Source organism: Labeo rohita, chromosome 15 (genome assembly GCF_022985175.1).
Source record: "Labeo rohita strain BAU-BD-2019 chromosome 15, IGBB_LRoh.1.0, whole genome shotgun sequence".
Lineage (NCBI taxonomy): Eukaryota > Metazoa > Chordata > Actinopteri > Cypriniformes > Cyprinidae > Labeo > Labeo rohita.
Genome location: NC_066883.1, coordinates 17,784,575 through 17,807,504, shown reverse-complemented (window position 1 = coordinate 17,807,504; position 22,930 = coordinate 17,784,575). Strand labels below are relative to the sequence as shown.

Genomic DNA, 22,930 nt, shown 5'->3' with positions numbered 1-22,930 from the left:
AAAAACTGACATATTGCAGATGTCTGTCAGATGTTCATTCACAGCAGATGCTTTCCAGATCAAGTGATCTGTAACAGACATCTTGCAGATGTACGTGTGCTGTCGGGGTATATACCCTGATAGCACACATACATCACGGAGATGTCTATTTGACGTCCACATTTGCATCCGGAAGACGTATTTTTTTTACAGTGTTTGCTCATCTGCAATACATCTATAGGACATTTCCTATGAGATGTCAAATAGATGTCTGTAAGACGTTTATGATTTAGAATGTATGTAAAACTGACACTGACATGCGGACGTCTGTCAGATGTTCATACACAGCAGATGCTTTCCAGATCAAGTGATCTTTAAAAGACATCTTGCAGACGATGTGCTATCTGGGATGTAATGTGTGAAGTCAAGCTTGTGCAAGACAAGCATTTGTGGTTAAAAAGTATATAAATTTTAGTTTTCTTTTTAGAAAATGGCTGTTTCACGAGGTAAGACCCTTATTCCTTGGCTGGGATTGTGTGAAGTCTTTTGAAGCTGCACTGAAACTGCAATTTGGATCTTCAACCTGCGGATCCCCATTAAAGTCCACTATATGGAGAAAAATCCTCAAAAACCTTAATCTCTTTTCGACTGAAGAAAGAAAGACATGAATATCTCGGATGACATAGGGGTGAATAAATTATGAGGATATGTTTATTCTGGAAGTTAACTAATCCTTTAATGTGCTATTTGAAAGACGTTTATTAATTTTTAATGAGAATAAAAAGCTAAGGAATGAAAACAATTTATTGCATTTGTATAATTTGTCATTTGAGACCATCAGTCTCTGCCAACGGAACGGCTCTGGAGTCAAAGTGGGATTGAATTCTGCTAGGATCTTTTGAAATGTCTAAACACAGAGCACTACAGGTAAGGTAAAATGAATAACAGCTCACCGTTAACAACCACTTTAATGCTTCGGAAGTCAACCTCTCCTCTGGCTTTGATGCGGCCCTCGCAAGTATAGACACCCTCGTCGGTCTTTCTGATCCCTCGGATTTGGAGATGGTTGTTACTCAAAGTCCTGAAACGGACTGTGGAACAGAACTAGGGTGAACAGATGTCTAGGAAATTGTGTATTAAAATCACATGCAAATGTGTCAGTTTTAACACTTTTTTCATCTGTTATCACAAGGATTAATAAAGTGCCGCATTTCTGAGAAAGCAGCATTAGGCTGCGCTAATGATCTCATCAATTTAATAATGAACGCAAACAGAGTTAAGGAAAGCAAATCACACTTCTTATGTAACACATCATTTTTTACACGTAAAATGCGGAACTTTTGACTTACCATCTTTTTCGAACTGGATCTTTGCACCTTTGTATTTCCAGAGGACAGTGGGTGGAGGTGAACTTATGACGTCACACACTATAATGGCATTGTCCCCTTCAGTAAACTCTTGAGGTGACGGGACATTTGTGAAGGTGATTTTTTCTGCAAGGAGAAAGAGCAGTACAGTAACAACTTCAATTTATCATGCAATGATTAATTTTTTTATTGTTGCAGTCTAGAGCAAGGAATAGCAAGGAAGTCATCCTCAGAAGGTCCTTTAAAAAAATATACTGCATTTTTGGAAATATAAGTTGCGTGTTTTATCATCTGAAATGGGCTGTGACTTGTATTTTAAAGTGACTTATAAATAAAAAATGTGCATTTAACATCAATCACACAAAACACTTTTGGTTTTGTGCTAAATGAGAGAAATACAAGAGCTCAAGTTTATTTGTATGGTGCATTTTCATTTCACTTTAAATACATTTGTTTAAGCTTGGCATTTATAATAAATGTTGTTTATAATGAATGCCACTATAATTTGTGCTTGTCTTATATTTTTCATTCCTGTTATGTTCTGAATACCATTAAAAATAAAGGACTGTCATTGAGTGAGGGGAACTAATATACATGTTTATAGTATTTTTAAAAGTTTTGTTCTACTTACATTACATTTTTTTGTTTATTACATTTACTATGACTGATGCAACTTTTCTTTTGTTTTATGTCATTTTGACCTGGTGCAACTTATAGTCATGTACCATGAGCAGAAGCATGTGAAAACTTAAAGCAGTCCTATTATGCTTTTTTGGTTTTGTTTTGGGGGTGTACAAGAACATGGTTTCATGCTTGGTGGTTCGAAAAACGCATTATTTTTTGCATGATTTATATTATTACAATACCTTTCTCCCAGCATGGCACAAATGGCTCGATTAGCTCCGGGTTTCATGAAGGCCCGCCTTCCGAAAAACAAAATGTGCTGTGATTGGTTAGCTGTCCCACTGTGTTTCGATTGGTAAACAGCTTAGACGGTCTTTCAGTACTGCCACGCCCCTTGCCAAAGTAGCAAGTTCCGTGTACAACTGTTAGCGCAAGCTAGATTAAAGTGATACTTGCGTTTTACATATGGATATTTTTCTTACAAAAACGTATCGATTCGCTACAGAGGCCTTTACTGACCCCCCGGAGCCGTGTGAGGCACTTTGTTTTTTTATTATGGATGGATGCACTTTATTGGACTTGTTTTGGACTGATGAAGAGTAACACTTGTCTGTGCCGTTCTAAAGCTTGGGAGTGCCAGGATTTGTCTGACAGAAGGAAGCCAATTACACCTAGTATGCACAGAGGATGAGTAACATAATACGCTACAGTAGTGTTGGGTCCTATCGTCAGCCTGCCAAATTGCAGATACATGATATTATCATGCTAATTTATTTAATTATTTACATATTTAGTTTCATTGACCGAAACCAGCTCCAGCATAAGGCTAAAAGCAGCCTAACATTAACATTATTAAAGAACATCATCACTGATTAGCCTTGCCTAGTCTAGCAAGTTTATGCAATTTAAAAAACACTTGTGTTAGTCTCTGCGACACATTGAGGCTCTGACATGGCCACTCTAGTCAATGCTTGTGTTTATACCCGCCGCGCTGCAGCTCGTTGAAGTAACTCAGAAACTGCTCTCTGTGCTGCATCGCTCAGTTAGGCTAATTCCCCACCTCGTCCCTACACACCCCTCAACCATTTGAATTTCTGTAGGCGGGATTTATTTTAATGATATTCTAATGGACAGCGTTGTGAGATCATAACATGTGGAAAACAAACTAATAGTCCAAAGGAGCCATTTGCTGTAGTTCTTAAAAAGGGATTTTTTAAAAATGAAATATCTTCCTTTTCGACTTCGAGATTTGTAACTTTGTAGAACTTTTTTATGTCCAAACATACACACAAGTGAAAAAGCATAATAGGACCCATTTAAAATGTAGATGGCGCTAGACAGATTTAGATTGAGACCCCACAATTGGCACAAGGAATGTTCAGACCCTCTCCAGCTAGTGTGTCAAACTTCATAAGGCTTTGCCATTCAATACATAGAAAACGTGAATTTAAATTTGACACCATAAATTTAATTTGTGGTGGAGATCAAAATTAGAGAACAACCTATAAATACTCGATATTTTCTGAAATATTGTTAATTTTCATCGCTCAAAATTTGAAGGTATATTAGCTGAAGGTACACCACTGTTCTACTAATATGTTTGACAAAACAACCAAGGCATTTTAACATAAACCTTTATTTTGATCTAAATCAGAAAATAGTAACCACTGTAACATGGAAGAAGATTACATCTCAAATTTTGGAGGGTTACAGCTGTCAGAAATTAGTAGGAAGTGTAGAGGCCCTTGCTTCTTCCACTGTCTTCCATAGTTCGGCAACTGTAGTGGGCTTCTTAGCCATAACATTAATCAACAAGGATTTTCCAGAGATTTTCCAATCGGGTTTAGATCAGGACTCTGGGCCATCCATTTAATTATTTCAGTGTTCTTAGCTTCAAGGAATTGCTTTATCTGTTTTGCACTGTGACTGGGACATTGTCTTGAATGAAAATGCAGACTTATTGGGGGATGCTTGCAAGGAAGGAACTGCATGTTGCTGAACAAAGTTCTAATAAACATTTGCATTCACTCTGCCATGCAGCTGTATAAAAGTCCCCAACTCCCGCTTCAGAAAACATCCCTCAAACCATGACACTTCCTCCTCCACATTTCACTGACTTCTTTACGCATTCTGGCTTCAGTCTTTCCCCATTTTGACACCGCACAAAATGTTTCCCATCAGACCCAAATACATTAAACTTCAACATTACACTCTCATCACTGTAGTGAACTTAGGACCAGTTTTTCTCTCTCCACAACATGCTCCTCCGCAAAGTTGAGTTTAGCCTTTTGATTCGTTCTGCTGATGAGAGGCCTGGTCACTGCAGAGTACACTTTCAGTCCGACTTCTTTTAAACAAGAGCGGCAGATCCCTATTCCGTTCAGTGCTGAACTAGCAAGCACTTCCAGCTGCAGTGTTGAACCGATTTCCCATTGAGAGTCTCCGCATTACTCCGCATACTGTCTTCTTGTGCATTTGTCTTACGTGGACAACCAGCCTTTTTGGGGGCCTTGAATGAATTACTGTCATTGTAACCCTGCAATATTCGAGAAATCACAGATTTGTAATGACCAACTTCTCTTTCAATGGCTGAAAGGATCATCCCTTTGGTCTTCATCTGGACGACCTCCTGTTGTAGGGTTTCAGTCACCTTAGAGCAGCCCGCCATCTTGCAGTCTCAGTGAAAATTGAAAGAATGCTTAAATATCAAGCAAATTAGCACCAGGTGCCAGATTAACACCAATAACTTGGATGTACCTTTAAGTGTTTTCTGATTTTGATCAGAGTTTTTCAAATATCTGATTTAGGTTTTTTATACTGTGCGTCAGAATACATTTAATTAATGAAATATGCTAAAAACAACTGCCCTTCTACTCCTGGTAGGATCATTTAAAATAGTACTAATTTAATTCTGATCTCCACTGTATATTCTCCCAGTACAAATAAATTAAACAGGTCATATCTTACGGTATATCTTCAGATTGACGGTGGCCTCAGCTTCTCGATCACCACTGCTGGCCACACATTTGTATGTGCCGGCGTTGTCAACCTTCGCGTTATAGATGGTGAGAGTAGAGGATGTCTCGTCGTTGCGAATCACGCTGATGTCCAGTCTTCCCTGCTCGATTTTCTCCCCGGTTGGAGCGAACCAGTCAATTTCCTTGGCCCCACCGATAACTACAACCCAAACCATTGAACATATCATCATTCATGAGCTGATCTTATATATTAAATGTGGCATCATATAAATCATTCTGTTAAATGTTAAGCTTGTGTAAACATCCACACAGCAGAGATAAATCAATCAAAAGCGAATCAGGCCTGAAGCAATTGAATTGTTTGCTTGAATTAGCTAGGATTAGGTGTCGCTGGCACAACAGCTGTCAGAAGGCACAACCTAAAACTTCAACCGATTCTCAGGTTACCAGTCTATTACCCAAATCAGTGGACCGTAGGACACAGCGCTGGTGAAGACTCGAGTGCTGAAAGCAATTATCAGAGCCGCTGTTCCACGCCTTTGGGTCTTCAAATGAAGCCCAGGAGAGTGGAACCAGGAAAAACGTTTTTCAAAGTGAGATATAGGCACACAAAGGTTTAACGTATTTCTCTTGTAAGCCTTATTCACATGGGTCTCGTTTACTGAGTCCTCGGTGATATTTGCTGACACAGAACACCAACAGCGACATTAAAGTTGAATTCACACTAGTGTACGATTTCAGCAAATGAATCATCTAGAAGATTACTGTTTTTTTAGGTCACAAAAACATGGAAAACCAGACAAACTTACATCCGACCTTTTAAGACTAGATATCAGGTCACTATAACTCTATCCTGGTTTTTTAAACAGTAACACTGAGAAGATTCATAAACAAGGGACACACAATTTTGAATACAGACAGTAATTGATCATGTTAGCAACAGGTACAAGAAAAAGTAGTTCTCTCTCAAGGACTCCTTTTCCTAAAATATAAAAGGCGTACAGTTTTATACGAAAGTTTGGGAAAACCTTGCAGAATCTGTGAAAATGTGTATAATTTTAACAAAATAAAAGAGATAATACAAAATGCATGTTATTTTTTATTTAGTACTGTCCTGAGTAAGATATTTTACATAAAAGATGTTTACATATAGTCCACAAGACAAAAAATAGCTGAAATTATTAAAATAACCCCCTGCAAAAGTTTAGGAACCCTTGGTTCTTAATACTGTGCATGGTTACCTGAATGATCTACGATTCTTTTTTTATTTTGTGATGGTTGTTCATGAGTCTTTTGTTTGTTCTGAACAGTTAAACTGAGCCCTGTTTTTTTTAGAAAAATCCTCCAGGTCCTGCAGATTCTTCAGTTTTCCAGCATCTTTTGCATATTTGAACCCTTTCCAGCAGTGATTGTATGATTTTGAGACCCATCTTGTCACACTGAGGACAACTGAGGGACTCAAAAAGGTTCAAACATTTACTGATGCGCCATAAAACTTGATGCATTAAGAGCCGGGGGGTGAAAACTTTTGAACAGGATGAAGATGTCCAATTTTTTTCTGATTTTGTTGTTTTTGTTTTGTTTTTTCCCCATTTAGTACAGCCCTTCGGAAGCAACAGAAGATACTTGCATGTTTCCCAGAAGACAAATTAAGTACAATTACCCTGATCTTCAAATTCAAAAAGTTTTCACCCCCCGGCTCTTAATGCATCGTGTTTCCGTTTGGAGCATCAGTGAATGTTTGAACCTTTTTAATAGTTGTGTTTGAGTCCCACAGTTGTCCTCAGTCTAAAAAGATGGATTTTGTATGATCTCTCTTATTTTGTTAAAATTATTTACATTTTCACAGATTCTACAATGGTTTCCAAAACTTTCACATAAAACTGTATATGTATTGTTATATATAAAGCCCGAATTTATTCTGTGTGAGAAACGTAGTAAATGTGATATGAAAACATTATATGTGCTAAATGAAATAACCGTTTTATTATTCTGTCATTGCGCTATAGCCATAAGAAATAAAAACAGGAAAATATATTTATTCAGCATTAAGTTTGCTTCAACCCACTATCAGTTAGACGCATAAATCTGTTGAGAAACATTATCAATTCAAATTCACTTCTCACAATAAATGTTGTTCCAAAGCAATTTTACAAAGAAAATTGGCTTATAAATGCCAATGAACAAGATAAAGGCAGCAGAGGCAAGGAAAAACTCCAAAGAAAGATGCATACATTAAATAGTTTGTATTTGTGCTTTATCTCTTTAAAAACTCTTTAAAAAAAAAAAAAAAAAAATGATATATTATGATAATTTATTCAGCAATTATTCAGTTCATAAAAAAAACATTTATAATGTTACAAAAGGTTTTTTTGTTTTGTTTTGTTTTTTAATTAATGAAAATGCAGCTTTGCCATCACAGGAAGAAAAAAATTAAACTAATTAAATTGTTTAAATTAGTAGTTCATATCCAGAACAAAAATGTACAGATAATGTACCTTGTTGTCACCTAAGATGTTCATGCCTTTCTTTCTTCAGGCATCCTTTCTTCAGTCGTAAAATCGTCCTACCTCGCTGCAGAAGTACCGACCCAGTGCTTACAATGTGAACATGCAAAGAGGCTCAAAATGCCCTTTACAAAAAGGGTAAAACAGCAATGTAGGGCGATTTTGAAGTTGGAGGAGAAAATGAGATGGGAGTTTTCCGATCTATCCTAAATGTATTGACCCGGATTACGCATGCGCATTGCAGAGCTAGACAAGACAAGCATTTGAGGTTAAAAAGTATATCCATTTTTATTTTATTTATTTATTTGTTTATTTTAAGAAAATGACAGTTTGTTTTACTAGATAAGATCGTTATTCCTCAGCTGGGAAGCCTGGGATCGTTTAGACACTTTGAAACTGCTTTTTGGAAGTTCAAACTCACAGGCACCACTGAAGTCCACTATATGGAGATGAATCACTGAAATGTTTTCCTCAAAAAAGATCATTTCTTTACAGCTGAAGAAAGACATGAACATCTTGGATGACAACGGGGTGAGTGCATTATCCGTCAGTTTTTGTTCTGGAAGTGGACTACACATTTATCATTTATTTTACTGTTTACTACTTTTTTTCTTTTTTTTTACCAACTTTAAAAAATGATCAAAATGAAACTGTAAATGATGTAAAATCCAGCAAATTAAACCCTTTTTGCATTTTTTTTATAACCCCCTAACAGCCCCTTCCCTAGACCTCAATATAAAAAACCCTGACCGCTGCTCTAAATTAAATCTCTTTTCCTGAAGGAAACACATTTGTTCATAAAGCAGAAAATGGCAGTGATAATGTTTGTGGTTAAATGACAGCCTGTGAGAAAGACTGACAGTAATATGCAATACAGATGGATAAACAGACGCATTTCAATTTGTTAGGCAAAGAAACAATAACTTCAGTGTCAAATTGATTTCGAATGCCAAATATTTTATCAATACAAAACCATATTGGAACCAGATGTAACCTGGTCGGCTGGCGCTCTGTTTCTATGGTGTCACGCCAAGAAGCCTCGCCCACACCGGAAACTAACTGGAAAGAAATCCCACTCCTTTCTTACAAAAACCAAGAATAAATGGCATAACTAAGGCTGAAATTATCTACAACACAGAACCCTGCGGTAAGCGGTCAGAGCTGAATTAATTGCAGAAAACTCTTCAAAGCACTGTAATGAGGGACAGAAGGTGCCTGGTCAATACGAAAACTTACCTTCACACAAAAAGAATCGAGACTCTCCAACACTGATCTCACCCTGTGCAGGTGTAATATCGACCTGCAGAGAAACTGAAGAGAGAGAGCAAAGTATTAGGATTGAAGAACACATCAAACAAACCTGCTATAATAGAGCTAAAGTTAGTCCAAAAATCATACAGTTGGAAAAGTCCCTCAGTTGTGAGTTGTGTTTCTCCACATGCATAATTCAGCAGTCTCTGAGAGCACTTTTCATTAATTCCACACAAGCGGCAGATCTCGCCTCTTTTACAGCCGCACAAGTAACTATGGAAACCCCTCTGACACGGGCTCTTCAGATAAACAACGCCGTGTCATTTTGATCCAACTAAACGAGAGACGACAACAGACAGTCAACCTAACAAGCTCATTGTCAACTCGCCATTTCACCTCCTTAGAGTTTTGGAGGTTCATTTATTGCATTATTGCCACCTCATCTCATCGGCGCATTCAGCACTATTGCACAAACGCATCCCATTATGCAAAGATTTATTTTTGAGAAACTCTCATCGCCTCAAAAACCAATCTAAGCTAGGCAAAAAAAAAAAAACGGGACTTCTATCTGTTTTGTCCTTGGAAACTCCAGAAATGTAAACAGTAAAACAGATCAATATGTTTGAATTGAGGAAACTCAAAGCTCGGGCGTTAACTTCAACGTGGCCATTGCTCATTTCTCATTCCCATGTTGGAACACAGGGGATGTTTAGGAAATGAGTAAAGACAAAGAGAGCAGACTGAAGACAAAATTGATCCTCTCACAGATGGTGGCCTTTAGTCTTCCAGGTAATTTAATAAATGGACAAAGCCGGATGAGGGTAAACCTCAATTAAATCAGCATATTCAATCAATACTATCGGATGTTTGTTGTTCTTAGTGGAAGGGCCATTTATTTTGTGTGTCTTCACGCATTTATAATCTTTACGTAGAAAAAGGAATAACTTTAATCTGGCAGTTTGCTAAATCAGACAACTTTGGGAGTGACATAAAAAGGCTAGGGTTCTGTTGAGGACAGGTGGACTTTAAATTAATTAGCATAGGCATGCTGGGAGATGCATGGTGACACTGGAGCCGGCCACAGACCTCTAATCTCTGAAGTCCCTGCTTGAATTCGCTTTGAGGAATTACAAGAACAATGCTGCCTACGGTGAACGCTTTTGTTCGGCTAAAGACAGATTTGACTTCTACACTATGACCAGGACTGTTTTAGAGAAAGAAAATGAGGAGGAATCAAATTATGCTTGAAAATGTTCTTCTGGGAACGTGCTACAGAATTTAACTTCTAGAAGTGAAAACCTCCTCCCCCAGACCATTTATCATAATAAAGCTATAAAAACTGATTCAGAACTGTTCAGAACTTTTGGAACTATTCTAGTCACACAGACGAAGGCATTAACACATAATAAATGGCCACTTTTAGATGTCAACTAAGCCTGTTTGATGATCAGAAACTTGTGTTACCACATACAGTAGAGTATCGCATTTTTTTCTTAGGTTTCTTCAGTTTCACGGTTTATGATGAGTTTTTTTTTCCTTGACCATGCCTTTATATGAACCAGAATGCTTGAAATCATGATCCAAACAAACATGCTAGCATAAGCAGATTTTGATGTTAATTAAATTGTACAATTTCAAAATTTACAGCAAAAACAGAATAGTCTGACCTTAGCTTTGTGAAATTATAATACACAAAACATCAGCACGAAACTGAAACAGCAGACAGGCTGAATGAGAGTGCAAATTCATTCTCTGACAGCAGGTGGCGCTTACGGAACAGCGGCAATATAGCGTTTGCACGGTTACTCCTGTAAACAAAGCAACTTTGCGCTTTTAAATACTACATTAATATGCATTACATGGAGGTAAGATGAAAAGAAAATACCATCAAAAATTTTTTTTTAAGACAGTCAGTTCCTCTCAGAGATACATTCATATAAACGCCCACGTCCAAGTCAGTATTTAAGATTTTCTCTTAATATTTTGTGAATCGTGAACCGTGAGTTTGCTCTGCCTGCTACAGTATTTTCTCCTCTTTGCATTTGTCTTCAGCGTCTCTGGCTTCTAACATCCATTTACAGTTGGTTTATTTGTCCAGTTAATGAATTAGTTGTGTTATTAATAGTTCTTAAAGTTGTCGGCAACGATAGCCTTGTGGGCAGTGTGCCGACATACGGCGCAGTTGCGCTTCGGGTGTCCTGAGTTCAAGTCCTGCCTTGTGGACCTTTCCTGACCCTGTCCCTCTCTCTCTGTACCACTCACTTCCTGTCACATCTCCACTGTCCTTTCAAGAAAAATGCAAATACAAAAAAAAAAAAAAAGTTCTTAAAGTTCTCCAACCATTAGTGAGAAGTCTTTTTGGCTTTTAGTATGAATAAGTAAAAACAATCAATTCACATTTAAAAGATAAGATAAGCATTTTAAACTTACAGTCTCTAACTTCCACCAGTATGACATCACCTTGCACGTCAGATTCTCAACCTACACTATAAATACACACTGAAGCCGCAGTTGAAATCAGTCACTTGTTCACAGAATAAACATTCTCAAAATTTATGCTTTCCATTGGGGTGAAAGCAGTCTGGTTTCATGCTATATCACACAAACTACCAGAGCACGCACACACTGCTCTGGTCCAGGGAAACGATAGCACGTAGCAGACCACATGGGCGAGTTGGCGCAGACCATAAAACGTATCAGACCCATTTGAATTCTACACAGAATGCTATATTTTATAGCGACATGGGTGAGATTGTGGCTGTCATATGCTGTGCGGCTTTACTGAGCTCAATGGCTCTGGCCCAAGAACATATCAAGCAGTCCCGTCCTGTCTTCCTGTTTCAGTTGAAATTACAACACATACAGTGCCTTGCAAAAGTATTCATACCCTCATAATTTTTTTATGTATTGTTACGCTGCTGCCTAATGTTAAACTGCTTTAACTCTTAAATGTATACATCATCTCTCCCTCCTTCATTTTTTTAAAGTTTGGCATCAGCTATCTTAGTATTCCTCAAACTATTCATTATGAACAATAAAACAACACAAGGAAAAAAAATAAAAAATAAAAAATATATATAAAAGAATGTCTGTTTTCTGATCAAGTTTTTATAAAAATTGTATAGGGTCACTAGAGACCCGAGGTGTGTAACAGTGCAAGTATATTTTTCGTGTGCAAAAATATGTAAATGTCTGAAGAGTAAACACATGCAATTTATTAAACCTTTATTCCTCGAGGTGGCACTATTCAACTCATAATTATCACAGTTTCACTTGTAATTATCGCAGACATAAAACAAAAGAATATCATTAGCAAAAACTGAACTGGTTTGAATGGCTTTACTGCAGAGCAATTACTGTATGCAATAAAATATAAATGTCACTGTTATGTGATGGTGGATGTGGTGAATAAGCTGCCAGCAATCAAACTACTGATTTCGAAGTCAGTGAAAACGATAGTTTTGAGAATATGGTTGAGATCGCGAATATGAGCCAGATGCTGAATGTACTGTGGAAGTGCGCTCTGACAATGATGGTGATGGTACAATCATCTGCTCAAATTGAACCCTTCTAAGTTTCAAAAGGTAACGAAATAAGCTTTGTTTTATTCTTCTGTAATTATTCTTGAAATATCAAGAGTTTTTTGCTATCGCAGAAGTCAGAGATCCATCCGTGTTTGATATATAGGTCCGGGTTGCTAAAGACCCCAATATGTAATAATGATTGGCGACAGTCATGCATTTAAGGGTTAAATTACTTTTTTTTCCCAAATCAATCTACACTCCATACACCATGATAAGACAAAGCAAAAACAGAAATGTCACAACTTTGTCAATTTATTAAAAATAAAAATCCTGAAATAAATACATTGCATAAGTATTCACATCCTTGACTCAGTACTGAAGCACCTTTACAGCCTCAAGTCTTTTTAGGTATGTTGCAACAAGCTTTGCACATCAGCATTTTGCAATTATCTTAAGTTCTGTCAGCCTGGATGGGGACAGATACATATTTTCAGGTTTCTCCAGAAATGTTTGATAGGGTTCAGGCCCAGGCTGAGGCTGGGCCACTCAAGGACATTCACAGAGTTGTCCATAAGCCTCTCTTGCTGTGTGCTTAGGGTCACTGTCCTGCTGGAAGGTGAACCTTCTGCCCAGTCTGAGGTTCTGAATGCTCTGGACTAGGTTTTCATTAAGGCTCAATATTTTGGTGCACTGAGCTTTTCTTCTACTCTGACGAGTTCTTTAGTCCCTGCTGCTGAAAAACAGCCCCACAGCATGAGGCTGCTACCTCCATACTTTACTATTGGGATGCTACTCTGCAGGTGATAAGCTGTGCCTGGTTTCCTTCAAACGTGTTGCTTGGAATTGAGGTTCATCAGCCCAGAGAATCTTGTTTCTTACAGAGTCCTTTAAGTGCTTTGTTGCAAATTCCAAGTGTGTTTTCATGTGTCTTCACTGAGGAGATTAAGTCTTGCCACAGCACCATAAAGCTCCGATCAGTGGAGTGTTGCAGTGATGTTTGTCCTTCTGTAGGTTTCTCCTATCTCCACATATGATCATCTTTCATTATGGATAATGGAGACTACATGCTTCTGTGAACCTTCAATGTAGCAGATTTGTTTTCTGAACACTTCCCCAGAGGTGTGGCTTGATTCAATCCAGTTTCTGAGCTCTACAGGCAGTTTTTTTTTTTTTTTTTTTTTTAACTCAGGGCTTGGTTTTTGCTCCGATATCCATTTTCACCCGTTAGACCTTATATTAAGACATGTCTGCCTTTTCAAATCATACCCATTCAAATGAATTTGCCACAGGTTAACTTCACTCGAAGTGTAGTAAAATCTACAAGCAATATGAATGTTCCTGCACTAGATTTCAGCTGTCTCAGATAATGTTATGAATACTTATTCAAAGGGATCATTTTTAAGTTTTTAATTTTTAATATATTTGCAAAGATGGTAAAATCCTGCTTTTTTGTTTTGCCATTATGGTGTATAGAGTGAAGACTGATGTGAAACAAAAGTAATTTAAAGCAGTTTAACATAAGGCTGCAACATAAAACGTGAAAAAAACTAAGGGGTATGAATACTTTTGCAAGGCACTGTAGAATAACGTTCTATGTTTCAAAGCACTTCAGTGCACCTTTTAACAGGGTTCCCCTCTTAAATGACGAGCTGTCTATGTTGTTTAACCACTTGTATATCGGCAAGCACTAAGTGTGAGGTAATAAGGAAAAAAGAAACTGTTCTTGGCTGTGTAGCACCTACAGCTCTGCACATACTTCCAACATTAGAAACAGGCAGATCCTGATAGCAAATCAGAATATATCACAAGTGCTATAAGCAGCAGCCCATGTGAGCATAGAAAAGATTTCAATTTCATTTCACATATGAAAAAGATGTTTACATAGAGGGCTTAAATGAATGTCAGTAAAAGGCTCTGCCTAGTCGAAGTGAAACACAAAAAGTGACAGATCCTTTCTTCCGAACTGCAACATTTATCTGAGTGTAACGAATCACCGAAAAAGAAAAAATGTAGGGCAGGGACTTGGTTCTATGCATTGGCTGTTGATTTGATTTTGAAATGTGGGCGTTGCAATTAAGTCAAAAGACATATGAATGCAAGCTTGCAGGGACTGTCAGATTCTCCAATCATCTCCAGAGACTGAATAACTGGAGAAGCCCTCTATATGTCACATTCTGATTAAACATTATGAGGTCTTTTTTTTTTCTAAAAATAAAACATGCACAAATGAATTGTTCATGGAGACCTATGAAATGCATTTAGAAAATATACAAGTGGTGTATTTTCATTCCAGGCCAATTTTCAAGCCTAGCTGCTCTTCAAGAGCCGCTTGAAAGTCTGAGTCTGTGGAACAGAGTAGTTCGTAACCGGTATGAAAGCAATCCATTCTGCTTTGTGGAAGTGAACAGCTATTGATGGCATATAATTTGCCTGTTATAGTATTATAATGCATTTCTCATCGCTGCTGACCTCTGCAGAAATTGCCTTACAAATCAATTGAACCAAGTTTGAAAACAGCCGCAGTCACAGCAAAAGAAATTTCACAGCACACCTCCACCTCATTACTCAAGTTTCTGGTTTGTGTTTAAAGTAAAAGCTCACTGAAAATGAAAATGCTGTCTTCGTGTATTTACCCTTGTGCCGTTATGTGGAACTTTTTTCTTTTGTGGCACACAAGTGTAAATTTATGAATTTATTTTCAAGTCTGGGGTGATCAAGCACCAAAAAATTGGTCCATACAACTTGTGCATCAAATTCCATTCCATTCCACTGACATTCACCCTTGCTCAGATCTTTTTTTAACAAATTGGCTAATCCAGTTTGCACAATCAGTCTAAATGATTTGTTAATGAATCAATGTTGAGTTACAGTCCGGTTACGGTGGTTAACAGCTCTGGAAAAGATAATATGAATATCATATTCTTGAACGAGCTTATAAGGCATTTATAGTTATATTGCACCATTTTTGAAACCATTGCCTATTCATTGTAAAAAGCTACCAGCACACTTAAAATATCATCTTTTGTGTTGCACAAAAGAAAGAAACTTACAGGAATGACATGAGCGTGAGTAAATGACAGATGTCTTTATCTGAGAAATCAATGCAAGTGTATATGGTGTTTCATGCACAATTTTTCAGTGAGTCATGAGTAAGTGCTATTGTGACGAGCAAGCTGTGTGTGTGTATGTGTGTTTACGTGACTGCAGCTGGATGTGCCTCCATGCTCACAGTCCCACCCAACCAGACACATCTCACCTCATCTGTTTATCACATCCAAAATGACGCAAATGTAGAACATTTGAACACTGTTGACAGGAATATTTTTTATGTGCTATCAATTCAAATGTTTGAATGAATCACCTTAAAGTTTAGCATTTGACTTCCTTTTTTATTTGAAATCCTCTTTCATATCTGTCGATTTCCTCTGGGAAAACAAATGGCCCTGCAGAACTGTCACGGCGAATCTTAAAAGTAAGCGATAAAGAGATTCACAGGCATTTCTTCCGTTTTTTGTCTCTGCTGGTGACTGGGAATACCTGAATTTGTGCTATTTCCTACAACACAACTGAACTGCATGTGTAACCAGCTGGGTTAGTGCTAGATGTCAATTTCAAATGCACTGCCTGCAGTCTGATGGTGGTATCATGGGTAGGTTATCATCCCTCAGGGAAGAGTTTCTTCATGACAAAAGGAAAAAACACCATGAGAAAAGTCTGGGGGGACCAGATATGAAACTAACGGTTTACTAGCACTGTGCGCTAAAACAGAAGCACGGGAGATTAGATGAAAGTTTTGAGTGCTGTGAAACTGTGAAGAGACGCTAAATCTACACTACATCAAGAGCTTTTGAAATCAGTGCCTCATTACAGCTGTACTTGGATTGGGAACTGCAATGTTTCTTAATACATTTTAGTTTGAAAATGCATCTTTTTCTGTCATTTTGCGCAGTATGGTTAATTTAAAGTTTTCCGATGTTTCTGCGTGGATGAGAAACTGTTGGAAAATGCTTGGAACACTGGATGGAGACTGTTTTGAAACAAAAATGGCAATTTCAAATGTATCCGGATTAATGTTGACGTAGCCTTAGTCATTTATTGGAATTACCTATCATTTACTTCACACTGAAGGGATAGTTCACCCAAAAATTAAAATTGTCATTAATTACCCTAATGTTGTTCCTAACCCAGGTCCATGAAAATATGTGCCTCTACAATCTAAAAATGCTGTTTTTTTTTAAAACCTAAATGCTGGGTTCAGCCCGTTGGGTCACGTTATTTATTTATTTATTTATTTAAACCAGGAGCTGGGTAGTTTTTTTTGTAACCAAGTTGCTGGGTCATTTTAACGCTGGGTTATTTTTTTCTACCCAACCGCTTGGTTAAGCCTGTCTCTGACGAAACAACCCAGCTGCTGAGTTACAGTCGGAGTTTTTCGAGTCCTCTACAGGAGAGAGCGGTTCTCAGCACCGCTGATTTGCACTTCTTCAGAGAAATAAAGGTTTGTATACATTTTATTTATTTTCTAAAGTCTTTACTGTGCTGTAAATTGTATTATTTTATGCAACACAACATAAGGGCGAGATGTCAATCAGCTGCGTCAGCAGCAGTTGTTTCACAGGATGGAAACACCTTTTGCCCTGCATAAAATAAATGGTTTTATTCTTTACTGTACTGAGTTTAATCTTAAAATATGTCCTCTAATGTCAGTACTGTTTTTTATGGGCGTTTATGGGCATCTTTCTGCTACAAGTGAAACGTGAGGCCACAGTCTGAAGTCCGCAGTTAAACCAGGGAACAGCAACCCTTCACCAGCTCAGATTCCGGCGACAAACAAGCATGAGAATTAGCGCTATTTCGGTAAAAAAAAGCAATTACAGAGAATGGTTAAATACACTGAAATTAAAATTCTACTTTTAAATGTAACATTTTTTATGACTAAATTGCTTGTTCAACGAATGTATGTAAAATTGTAAACTATGCTGTATTCACCCAAATAAATTCAATTTGTCTTGTATTTTGTCTATGTGTTCTTGCTTAATAATAAATATTTATCTTTTGATTATTGCGGTTGCCTCTAGTAATTCTGTGTGTGTGTATTTTATAAATTCCAGTCAATTTTAAACCAGCAATATAATAATTTTTAAACAATAGTTTACTTTAATAAAATAACCCACCATGTTTGGTAAAAACATTTACCCCACCAGCTGGGTCAAAATAACCCAGCACGTGTTTTGTCTAAAATTTACCCAGCGCTGGGTTGCCAAATAACCCAAGTTAGTTTGTTTTTAACGCAGCATTTTTTAGAGTGTATATACATTTGTGCAACGACGTAATTGAACATTTTGCGGAAGCTTCAAAGTGAAATACCCAGAGAGTGGTGCTAAAACACACGTTCAATATATGACCGTGTCACGTTTTGATTATGTTTGTATAGGCACGTATTGTTGCGTTTTTATTACGCTGCTTGAGGTACATATTGCGGCTGTTCAGAATTCAAATATCCGGCGAGTGTGGCTAATTTAACTTCCTTATGCAGATTTGAGCTGTTTTGTCGAACTGTAGCTTCACAGGGTTCGTACCAGAGGTCTTCATCACTCAAATGCAACTGCGTATTGTGTGAGCTACCGAGCAAACATACTAAATTAGAAAACTCATGCAATGTTATGACAACAACTTTCAAAAGTTTCCATTTACGAATCGCACAGGATTTTAAAATTGTTTTGAAGTCATAACATAATATTCTGCAAGTAACTGTGTAAAAACTAGGCTTTATTAATCCAAACTCTGTACCTTTAAATCATACTTTGTGTGAAAAGGAATAAAAGTTTTTACTAAAGAGTTTTACTGCCTCTAGAGTTCATTTCAACTGGAAACTGCAGAGATTCGTACATACTATATAGGTGTGCTTTTTCAGTGTTGCAGAAATGTATATAGAGGAACCTATTTCTAATGAGCCTATGTTGGCCATTCCAAACCCATAAGACCTTTGTTCATTGATGAAATCCAAAAGCTTTCTGACCCTGCATAGACACCGATGCAACTGACGATGCAACTGACAAGACATTGATAAAACAGTCCATGTGACATCAGTGGTTCAACCATAACATTATGAGGCTATGAGAATACTTTTTGTGCACAAAGAAAACAAAAATAATGATTTCATACAACAATTTCTTCTCTTTCCTGTCAGTCTCTGTCTCACATTCACGAGAGTACCACACAAATGCATCGTAATACTCTAGTGGTGTTTCTCGTAGTTTCATAAATTTAAGGTTGAACCACTGATGTCACATGGACTGTTTTAACAATGTTTTACGACCTTCCTGAGTCTTGAACATGTCAGCTCTCAGATTTCATCAAAAATATCATAACTTGTGTTCTGAAGATGAACAAAGGTCTTACGGGTTTGGAACAACATGAGGGTGAATAATTAACAACAGAATTTTCATTTTTGGGTGAACTAACGCATATCTTCTGATTGGCTGAGACTGCGTAACGTTACGCAACAGCCTCACAGTCTTGCCTTTGGAAACATGCCTGATTAGGCCAAAATCATTGACTTCACTTGAGGGACGATGGGGTTTATTTTTAGTGAAGACAAAGTGAGGGGAAGATTTACAATCATTGTCTCAGACATTAATTGAAAATGACATGTTTAAAAAAAACTCTTCTTGTTGTAGCCTGATTAATTTGCCCAAATCTGAAGCTTCAGCACTGCGAGAGAGAAAGACGTGATCTTCGAGCTCACGTCTGATCTCTGCCGAACACAAATTTACATTGTTCAAATGCAAATGCGTTAATCATTTTAACAAGTTGTCTGAGATCTCAGTTCTGATTTAACCTAGACTCACCACAAATGTGCTCAGTGTTTCCATGCTTCAGTGATAAATGCGAACCAAAAAAAAGCAGGCAGGAAGAGCTCTAAAATGCAGAAACCTTTTAATCTGAGGCTGCACAAAAAGGCCGTGATAAAAGTGATAATGGGGAGAGAGGGGACTCAATTATGAGGCTCTTTATTTGGTGCAGAGAATTCATCTACTTTAAATCGCACTTCCACACTCAGTTTCAGCCTTTTATGCCCAAGTAAACAAGGATAATATAAACTGAGCCAATAAGATGTAACATTAGCTCTGAACTAGATGCTCTTTGGGTCTCAGTAGGTGTTGTACCTTTTTCCACAAGTGCGATTCTCAAAAATCAGCTCACAACATTCTCTATGTGATGTGGCGCTGTTGCTTGGCAACATGACATCCCGTGTGTGTGCAGAGTATGTTAATGAGCTGAATGCCTGGGTGTCCAGCGATCCACCGGAGCGGAGCTGCAGGCTATGTAACATATGTAATGTGAGCAAGAGACGATGACATTTCGGTGCACAGCGCTGCGTCGAATTCTACATAGTGCTGTATTATTTTCAAAGCTGTAGGGGCGTTGTTTTACATAGTGGCATTTTAAGACGCAGCCAGATTCGGAGCCCCATGGGTACCACGCTGTTGTTTACACCCTGCTGTTCCTTTCACCTGGGTTGACTCATTTTTACAAAAGACACAAACAACTAAAAGTCATCTGAAAAGGTTACAGAATGGTACATTTGTTCTCACTGAACCAGACTCTGTGAAATAAGCAGGGCTGCTGGAGAAAAAAAAACAATCAGGTTGGTTCAATACACCATTGGCCAGTTGTTTAATCCAGGGGTTTATAGACGTTCTAGAGCCAAGGACCTCTAAATATGATGAACCCTGCTGTGAGGGAATGGCTTTTGAAAATATAAATACAGCTATTTATTTCTATGTATAAAACTTATTTCATAGTGTGTGAGGAAAAATAGTGTGATGTCAAAAATAATTGTTTATGCAATGTGGAAAATATGGACAGAATTGCGGAACCCAGCCATAAAAAAGGAATTTACTGTATAATTTGCTGTAATATGTCACTGAATTTGCCACATTTTGGATGAATAACTCAAAAGTACTTAAAATCAAAACAATATAGACTAGTGTCTGTTAGTCATAAGCCACAAAAAGATTGTTTAAATATGAATCCTACTTGTTCTGCGTGTTTCTCTGTAAATGGCGCAGACGCAGTTTCGTTTACTCCACACATACTGAAGCGAACGTGATGCTTGCTGTGTTTTCAGCCTCTGACACCTTAAAATATTAATAATTTTTTAAGGAATATCTATCAGAAGAAATTATTTACCAGAATTTATTTGGCAGAAAAATGTCAACACACAGTGTTTTTAGAAAAAAAAAATCTATAAATTTATATATATATATAAATTAAAGATGGATTTGTTTATAAAAACTGTATTGAATTTAATGAAATTAAAAAGGAATCCAGAAAATTATTGTATTGACTGGATTATTGGAAATGAGAGGGGAAAAAAAAAAAAAAAAAAAAAAAAAAACACGAAAGCAAGCAAAATTTAAATGGGGAAAAAAAAATAAATTTGATAAAAAATAAAATGGATTTCACAGGGCCCTGTTATGTTGTCATTTTAATAAAAGAAATGCCACTATATAAACTATTATATTATTTACAAATATAATATTCAAATATATTTTTTGTTGTTGTTGTTTTCTGGACTGTTTTCTGTTAAATTACAAAGCAAGTCTAATTAATTACAATTTTGAAACTTGTACAATTTCACATCAATTTATTAAAAGTTCAACCAAAAGTACATGTTTAGGGCCTATGAAATTTTTATTTTTTTCTCAATATAACTATCCCAACTAACACAAATAAATGAAAAAAAAAAAACTGTAACAAATTAATGTACTCATCTTTTCAGCAGGCCTCACCAAAGCCAATTACATTCAACCATCAGATGCTGGCAAAGTTTCCAAAGGCTGTACACTTTATGATCCAATAAATTCCTGATGGACACAATAAATTCCCACACATTTTTTCTCATTCAAAACCGTGTTTCACTCAAAAATGTCACATCAAGTAAAATGGCTTACAAATGCCACTTCATGTTAACTTCATATGAGAGTTGCAGAAAATCCTTCTGCAAACAAATATCATTTTGCACAATCTCCTCACATAAAACTGGGCGGTCTGTCAATTTGCAACTCTTGCTGGGTAAAACATCAAGCAGTTTTCCTTCCACTGTGCAGATGAGGCTCACCACATAATTAAGCTGATTTCAGTCACATCATCGCTTGCTTTGAAGTGTTGACGCGACAAGCTAATACTGTACAACAAGCTCTACAGTTTCAATTGTCGAGCTGCTGCCGCTGCTATTTTTATAGGAGCTACTGTACGCGTAAGACACCTGTCATGCTGTACCGGCTCATGGGCCAGCTTAAGCAGATTACCGCTGTGTATTTACAGTCGGCACTGCACCCAGAGAGATGCCACTGTGTGGAGAATATGATGAGCTACTTATCCGCAGCCCTGGGGCGGGAGTAACCCTTTCCCAAACGAGGGAGCCATCGGCAATCTGCTGAGCTACGGGTATTTCAAGCTCAAGTCTTTTTTAATGAGTTCAAATAATACAGGAACTTCACACACTGGCTGTGCGAAGCAGCGTGCGATAAATCCGGTGAGTGACGTTACGTAATACGGTCAGCCGCTCGCATATGGGGGACGATCTGGGGCGAACCAACAGGCTGTGAGCGGTTGCTAAGTCAGGCTTGCATTTGCTTGCTGATCATGCCACAACCACAGTGATCGTCCCTGCTACCCGTTGCTATGGAAACCACCCCCCCAACCACCCAACCAACCCCCATCCCTCCCTGCTCATAAAATCCAAGTGAATAGGATGCAATAGACCACCACTGGAAAAGCTCAGCATGAGCTGAGGAGAGCAACATTGGTCCTCATAGACAAAATTTTGGCTTTTTTTTACTATTTTATTATTTATTATAAATATTAGTTTTACACTATAAAATATTCTAAATATTACATGCAATGAAATAAAACAACAATAATCTATATTTTATGAAAAAACGAGAAATGTCTAGTTGAAATCTAGTGAGAGTATTATTTTATTTTGTATTGTGCTAAATTTAGCTCTACCCACATCTTGGCATTATATAAGAAAAGTGCATGTGAAGTACAGACTGTACTGTTTACAATCTTATATCGGTGCAAAATATGGGGTGGGCGATATGGTAAAAATATCATAGCACATTAATATCTTAGCAATATCATTTTTTTTTTTGGTCATTAAGCATCTTAATCCATGATCTTATCATGATTGTTCTTGTGTTGGTTTTTAAGACTGTTTTGCAAGTTAATAAGCTGTAAAACACGAGCAGGCCCTGCAACTAATACAAGTAAACATTTCTCACGCTTATTGCAGACAAGCAAACAGTCAGAACAAACAAACAAATGACAAGCAATAGAACAAATAAATACAACAGAACAAAGTAAACAGTGCTCTAACAGTAGTATTCAAGTAAGAAATACTAGAGAAACTGAATAAAGGAATAAAATGTAAAAATACATTATGAATGTTACATACAGTTACAACATTTACAAAAATTAAAGCTATAAAAATCATGAGCAGCAAGTGACTTTCTTCATTTGCTGTTTATTTAAACGGCTTCCAGAATAAAAAATTCCTGGTGATTTAACTCACTCCCGTGTCATCCAAGACATTCATGTCTTTCTTTCTTCAGTCGAAAAGCAATTAAGGTTTTTGAGAAACCATTTCAGAAAGTCCAAACTGCAGCTTCTAAGGGCTCTAGGGCTGG

The 22,930-nt window shown here is 37.3% G+C and overlaps 1 protein-coding gene across 11 annotated transcripts in view; it reads right to left on the bottom strand.

Moving 5' to 3' along the window:
• ncam1b (neural cell adhesion molecule 1b) overlaps window positions 1-22,930 on the bottom strand; it is a 127,940-nt gene that overhangs the window by 70,071 nt on the left and 34,939 nt on the right. For all 11 annotated transcript variants that reach the window (XM_051129194.1, XM_051129201.1, XM_051129195.1 and 8 more), the window contains exons 2-5: window positions 8,692-8,766; window positions 4,938-5,147; window positions 1,329-1,472; window positions 933-1,070 (exon numbers count right to left, since the gene is read on the bottom strand). In XM_051129194.1, the coding sequence (XP_050985151.1) occupies window positions 933-1,070; window positions 1,329-1,472; window positions 4,938-5,147; window positions 8,692-8,766 (567 nt within the window). The remainder of the gene's footprint in view (window positions 1-932; window positions 1,071-1,328; window positions 1,473-4,937; window positions 5,148-8,691; window positions 8,767-22,930) is intronic.